This window comes from Aureococcus anophagefferens (assembly GCF_000186865.1).
Source record: "Aureococcus anophagefferens unplaced genomic scaffold AURANscaffold_60, whole genome shotgun sequence".
NCBI classification, from domain to species: domain Eukaryota; class Pelagophyceae; order Pelagomonadales; family Pelagomonadaceae; genus Aureococcus; species Aureococcus anophagefferens.
The window spans coordinates 5536-12690 of NW_008705613.1; the positions used below are offsets into that span (position 1 = coordinate 5536).

Here is a 7155-nt window from a genome sequence, read left to right on the forward strand (position 1 = left end):
TTCAAGAAGCTCTAGATGCCCAAAAGGAGGAATATCTGCGACACGAAGACGCATTCCGACGCCGAGAGGAAGCCCTTCGCAAAAAAGACGTAGAGCTGCAAGACTCGCTTATCAAGTTTAACAAGTTTCTGCAGGAAAATGAGTCAAAACGAAAACGTGCTGTAACAAGGGCAGCAGATGAACGCAAACAGATCGAACAGAAGGAACTTGACATAGAACGTCTAAGCAAGCAAAGACAAATGAAGATCGCTGATGTCTTTCCGCGCAGTGTCTTCGGCATGCATTCATTTGATAGCTTGCGCTGCAGGCTAATAGCTTAGAACGCGACTTGCAGCGCAACAAGGTTTGCCAAGAGTTTCTTACCGAAGTCTGCGTACACCTCACCGAAGACTATCATGAGATTCAGGACCTTTTGAACCGTCATAAGACGCTTAGAGGAGCTAATGACGATCTCTCAAAGCGACAAAAAGACTATGAAGATTTATCAGAAAAAAAAAAGGATGATTTCATTAAGTACATGAAAGAACGAGCGAATGAAATTCTGAATGCAAACAACGAAATTGCGTTTTTACAGGATAAACTCGAAGCGACGGAGTCGACAACATATCGTCTCCAAAATGAAGTTGATTCGACGATAAGAGGCATGTCTGACAAGACTCTTGAGCTCTGTCAGATCCTAAGCGCAGTCGACAATCTCCTCGAGCGTTTTGTTAGACACATGCACTCACACAAACAGAAACGTGATGTTCCGTCCGAGAAAAAAGCTGCTGGTAAACCAGTGGCAAAATCCCCCGAGGATTTGGAGTGCGGAGTGCTGCGTCTATTCCTGTTACAGCCATGCTTTCACTACATATTTCCATAGACTCGAGGGGAAACGCGCCATGGACCGACTCGACGAGATTTGTGCGTACATGACTGACTACAACGATATTTGTGCTGAATATGACAAATGGAGCTCCAAGTTGGTGAATCGTCCGGAAACCTCCTGAACGACTTTGGAAGTGGACCACTGCCGGAACAAGCTTATGTCTACCTGTTCCAAAGACAACGAGGTCGTTTGAACTTTTGTCGTCGCAGAGGGATGCTGCATTCTGGCCAGACCTGACGCCGCGCTCGGTCTGGTGCAACCCAGTCCCTTCGGACCAGCGCTGGCAGCGCCTCTAACGGTGTTTGTAGCAGTCCCAGAGGGTTGCAGCAGCCTACAATCGCACTAGGGGTGTCAATGAAGCCCGGCGCCCTCCGGGCTCCTGTCCGCCCCCGCTGGCGCCTGGTTTTCGGTAGTTTTGCTACAGCGCCTTCCCGGCTGTAGGGGGACGCGTAAACTAGGGGAGCGGCGTGGCGCCCGACGGCGAATGGCAATTCCCGCCGCGGCTACACACCCTCCCCGGCGCGCGTCGAAACGTGAGATCTCCGCAACCAAAGCACCGCAGAGGTCGCCCAGGGGTAGGGCGCCTCGCCGCCACCGCCTAGGTCCGGAGCAACGCACGCAGAGCGCCGACGGGCGCGACGACCTTCTTCTGTGACTTCCTCGACGTCGGCTCTCTCGAGAGAGTCTTATTGTCCGGCCAATGGGAACCCAGCTTTGCTTACTGCGGCGCCTCCCAGGCGCGCCCAAACGCGGTCCCAGCCCCAGGATTTAGGACAGGATCCCCGTCAGTTACCGCCGCCGAGTAGGGACCCAAAGTTGCGCTCCGACCGGGGTCGCGGAAGTCGGAATTATTTCCCGTCACCACGCCCGTGGCGCCTCGCAGACGGACCTTAGCGAGCCAGAGGGCTGAGCTCGGAGCATACTTGAGAGACCTGCGGGCACCTTTTTATGTGACATGAGCTCCATCGTCATGGGCTTATGATTCGCGGTCACTTGGACAGCAATGGCAGGTGGCTGCTGATATGCGCATTATCAGGCCACCACCTAAAGCCAGTTGAATCTGGGGGCTGGCAACACTCTTGCCGAAAGGCCGAATAATAGGCCGAATTCGAGAGTAGGACGGGCGCTTTGATATTTGCCAAAGGTGATGCACAGTTCACCAAGATGGGTGGGTGATTATGCATTTGGTGAGTAATCTTCAATTTTTTCGAGTAGTCGCTTCGAGTAGTTGGGTGAATAATACTCAACAATTTCTGGTGGATAGCAACTGTTAATTTGCTGGATGAATTCAGTCAATTTTCCTCCGACAGTCTCGTTCAGTTCTGCCACAAAAGAGTGAGATTCCGCGCACGAAGCAAGGTACTCACCTTGAAGGAACTGTAACCCGCCATTCTGCACAAAAGCCCGACGGGCTTCCACATCGTGAGGTAGTATTGATGCAAACTGTTTAAGAACATACTTCTGCACCTTGACAGGAGCTTCACGCAATAGAGGCTGCAGAGCCTGAAGGTGGGTGCACTTTGCCAGTATCGCTTTGAGAGCTCGCTTCGACTTTGTTTTGAGATCCTCTGAGCTGTCCTGGTGCACCATACATGCGAGCAAGTGGCGCAAGACGTCTCCCTCTGCGAGCGCCCGGGCATGATCAGAGGTGTGACGGCCAATCTGGCCTAGACTCCATGCTGAAGCTGCCTTGATATGATCCTCCGGCTCAGTGACAAGCGCTTCTTTTAGAGGGGCCACACCTTTCGATACGATGATGGCAAGAGCAAGCGTCTCTGAAAAAGCGGCGATGTAGCCAACTGCCATGATTCCAGGAAGTTTTGCATTACCCTGGGCTTCAGAAACGTAGTCCACCAAAGCTGCAGCACCACCAGAATTGACAATCAGCTTTGCTAGTTCCGGTGTGTGCTTGGCGACTTCTCTGATACAAGTCGCCGCATTCTTCCTGACAAACGCATCTGTGTCTTTCAAGCAGTTCAGTACGTTTGGGAAAATTTCGGCCTCGACAACTACCTCTGCTAGGTCGACAGAATGTTTTGCGATTTGTGCAAGGCAACTACACACCTGTCTTTTAAGCTTAGCGTCCGGATGCACAATAAGTGGGGCGAGGTACGCCACAGCACCAGCATCCACAACTGCCTGTGCTAACTCTGGTGAGTGCTTACAAATATCTGACATGGCGGAGGCAGATATCCGTTTGAGCGTGATCTCTGGTTCCTGAATGCAAAGCACCAAGAGAGCCACTGTGCCAGCATCTACCACTGCTTGAGCTAGTTCTGCAGTGTGCTGCGCAATATATCCAATTGCCCAGGCGGCCGCTTCTTTCACAGTTGGATCAAATTCTTCCAGGCACGGTACCAAGGCATCCAAGGCCCCCGAATCTACCACTGCCTGGGCAAGATCTGGCGAGTGCTTTGCCACTGCTCGTAGCACAAAAGATGCTGCCTTTTTCACAAAACGCTGCACACAGCGTTTGTCAATCAAGTAAAAGTTTTACGGCTTACATTTTGTTCCGAGAGGGAATAGACGAGTTGAGGAAGTATTTCATTGCCGACGACCGCCTCGGCCAAGTCTTCGCTGTAGTTCGCTAGCCGACCAAGTGCCAGAGCGGCAGACTGTTGAATGCTTGGAACCTGCATTGTGGCCTTTCAATCCGGTTGTATGATTTGATCTGAGCGCACATTGTCAAGTAGCAACGGCCGCAACAGCTGCATGACACCTGCATTTTGCATGACTTCGATATTTTGCGGGCGCGTCGCTGCCTCAGCTACAGCTTGTACGAAGGCGACCTAAGTGAAGCACATCTTGCAAATTAGTTTCACTGCGTTGGATCACCCGGGACTTTTGATATACTTCAAAATGTTGCAGAACTGAAACGCCACTCATGTCTCTCGTCGGCTGAAACCGCTGCAGCGGCCCAGTCGCGCTACGTTTAAGGATACATGCGCAACTAATGTATCCGGATGAGGATGACATTTGAGGTGAGGCCTAGGGGCAAGTGGCGATTAGAGAGATAGGGGGGTTTGTACCTTTCTAGTGGCTCGCTGGTACAGAGCCACCCAAGATTCTTCCCCTCTCCTCAATACTTTCTACCCCTGCTATAGTTGCGTCCCGCACTGTAATAGACGGGGAGTTTTCCTGGACCTAGTCACTGGCACGGTGAGGCAGATCCAAGTGCAAATAGTGCAGATCCTCTGCCCGTTCGTCCAGTAGCTGGCACAATGCCCCCTGTCTCGGAGTTTACTATCTCGCTATGGCTTACTCAAACACCCAGTCGCCATGCGTATTTGGCCATATCACCCTAACTAAGCCTTTGGCGAATCCTCAGGCTGACAATTAACATGGGCCAATTCAGCTATCCTGACGCTCGTAGTACAAAACGCACGCCTTATTTGTGACGACGTCCTTGTGTTCGCAGTGTTGTATAAGTGTGTCGTTCGCCAGGCGCCATTCATCGTCACATAATCTGACCTTGGCTGTGAAGTGGCCCTGGCCGACATAATAGTTCCGCCCGGTTCCTCCGTGCTCTGTGATCGCTTTGAGGTCGTAGAGGAAAGCGCCCTCTTTGGGACCAGAAATGCGCTTGCTGAGATCAAATTTGTACCTTGGGAAAGTTACTTTTGTCTCGACCTTGACTCCAACAGATTTGTTTCGAGATAAGTGAACGATGAGGATCTTGGGAAGAGACCAGATGGCCGTGCGCACGCATGGCAGGGCTGTCTTGCATTCGCGGCAGAAGCGGGAGACCTCACCAATAGTCTCGTGGGGCGGTCCAAATTTTTCGTCTAGAAGGTCATCGAGACTAGTGTCGCGCCCGAACTTCTTCATCGGGCTGTGCGCGCAGCTTAGTTTGTGGTGTGGCCAATGCCTGCGCTGACATTCGCCAGAGCAGTAACCAACGCTACGACAGCGAGTACACAGACCAAGTCCGTTCTTCCTGGTTGCACCACAGAACCTACCAGACTGTTCAAAACGAATTTAGCCGCGTGTCGCGCTGGCATTCACGCGCATCCTCCGTACTTGACTTTTGATTCCTGCTCGAGGGGTAGCTCCACCGAAAGGTGTAGAATGATGGGAAACCAGTTGTGGCTTGTACCACAGTCGGCACATTTCGCTTGAACGTGCAGCTGGAAAGCCACAGCATCGAGGATCGGCGATTCGTGCCGAGCGGCGCACCTTTCCCACACAAGTTTGGCGCCGGTGCGTTCATCGACGGTCTCAAGGTTCGCTTTGAATCGTGGATGACAGAGCGGGCCGCACAGAGTGAGATGGTGGGCAAGCTGATGGTAGAGAAGCGAAGGTCCACCATCATCGCCATCATTGGCGACGATGGCGAGGTATGGTGCAAATTCTTCGCCGACATCTATCATGTCATTGTCTCCTCCGACACAAGGCACAACACTGGACTTGCGTGCTAAATTACAGTCGTCATGAAGAGCTTTCAAAAGTCGAAGTGCAAAGTCAACACTGTCATCCCTCATGTTCCCATCGTACCTTGCGTACCTCTTTGCCAGAAGTGCCTACAAGACAAGCAAGCTGACCTTCCATACTGACATCGGCACAAATGCCTTATGAGCTTAGAAACCCAGTAGCGCGCTTTGAGGCAAGTTGGCGCGAGTGAAACGTATGCCCCATCCAGAGCCTTGCAAAGATGCTCGTGAAAGGCTGCAACTAGATTCCCGGAAGATAACGTGACTGCATCGTCTATCACTTGATTAACAGCTCGCACCGCGGCGAGGCACTGGAGCGCCGCATTCATAAAACACCTAAGGTCCCAAATGAAACGAAACGGACCTCTTGGATGGAGCCTCGAGAATCAAAGCTTCTCTCCGCTATCGCACGTATTACCCTGATTCGACAACCCAACCACGCCTAGATTAGGGCGGCCGAGCCGAGCCTCGCAATGGAATTCTGGCAGGTGAGATCCAAGCTGTGCGACGTACCTGCGAGATCGGTAAGAGAGCAAATGCACTTTTTTGGCGTTTGTCCTTTAATTTTACCGCAAGGCCTTCAATCATGCAGCACGAATACGATCCGAAAATTTTGACATTGTCGACGCCGGATCAAGCGGATCACTCCGGTAGCTCCAGAGACAACCTGCTGTCGTTTCGAGATAGAGCCTGTCACCGTGGACTTTGGCGACGTGGGCCCACCGCCATCGTCCAAATCCATGGTGCTCCACGATGTCGTTGGCTCGCAAGAGCCGTCGCCAGATAGTCTGTCGCACGGTCGATGGACGAATGGTCGTAGAGTTCAATAGTAGTCGGCTAACCCAGCGGGGAGCTGACGCGCCCCCGCTTTGGGTCAGTCGCACTTCGAGACGGCCTGTATCACCATCGGATATGTAAGCATCTCGCCAATCTCCGTCAGCCCACAAATCCGCATAGTCTCCCGGTCGTAGTGATTCAACCCAAGCCAGGTACGATGCGGTTTCCTTACACTCGGGGGCAAAAGTTGGTAGCACGATCCCAGCGTCACGGAGTGCAATTCGCCATGGCTCTGAATCAACACACGACCCATCATTGTCACCGACCGAGTCTCCATGCCAAGCTATCAAAGGTAACGGCGGCGGAAGGCGATGTGCAAGAAGTCCTCTTGGATTACGCTGAGTTTCCTTGTGCGCACTCCAATGCCGCCGTTGACAACTCTCGGAACAGTAGAAAACTTCGTGACAACCTGTGTGAATGAAAGCGGCTAGGTGCTTACGGCAAAATCTGGCTATTTTTCAGCTCCGTCAGAGCGAAGTCGTTTGTTGCTGATCTTCGGCCTTAGCTGGTCGAGTCCTCGAATTCAGAGGGGACTTCCCCGAGTAAGCTTGATTTAATTTCCACGCTGGTGATAACAGGTACACAATGATAATTTCAGAGCAGCTCGTCCACAGAATGCGCAACTTCGCTCCATCATGCTCCCAAGACGCTCGTGCGGATACGTTTGCGGATGAAAATTGCACTTACGGCAGTACAATATGTTTCCGGTAACGAGTTAGTGAGTTTAGACCACCTATCATCATCTAGCTAAATAAAACTGCTGGCTGTGGTGGTCCTCTCCCAGCTCGCCGCTTCCCCGGGGTCCGGGGTGGCGCGGCTTATATTTTTTGGGTCATATGGTTTCTGATGGCACCCAGGGGTTGGGTTTGAGTGATGATTTGCTGAAGCATTTTAAGCTGGAGATAGGTGAGATGGCCTTGGGTATTTTGGATGGCGGGCCCTTCGACTCGCCCATCCACGGGGGCATACTCCTGACTTGTATGATTGAAATGCTACCATATGTTGATTCTGATAAACCAG

General features: G+C 52.1%; 2 protein-coding genes across 2 annotated transcripts; one reads left to right on the forward strand and one right to left on the reverse strand.

The window, feature by feature from the left end:
- Positions 1-15: 15 nt before the first annotated feature.
- Positions 16-1762, forward strand: AURANDRAFT_68012 (hypothetical protein; the record flags this gene model as incomplete). Its single annotated transcript, XM_009043621.1, has 6 exons — positions 16-89; positions 170-269; positions 308-828; positions 863-961; positions 1310-1432; positions 1471-1762. 6 exons carry the CDS (start codon positions 16-18, stop codon positions 1760-1762), a joined length of 1209 nt encoding a protein of 402 aa, XP_009041869.1.
- A 282-nt stretch (positions 1763-2044) lies between these two features.
- On the reverse strand, positions 2045-3754 carry AURANDRAFT_55534 (hypothetical protein; the record flags this gene model as incomplete). Its single annotated transcript, XM_009043655.1, has 5 exons — positions 2045-2190; positions 2236-3328; positions 3373-3501; positions 3550-3657; positions 3704-3754. The coding sequence occupies 5 exons, from the start codon at positions 3752-3754 to the stop codon at positions 2045-2047; spliced, it is 1527 nt and encodes a 508-aa protein (XP_009041903.1).
- Between the last annotated feature and the right edge of the window lie 3401 nt (positions 3755-7155).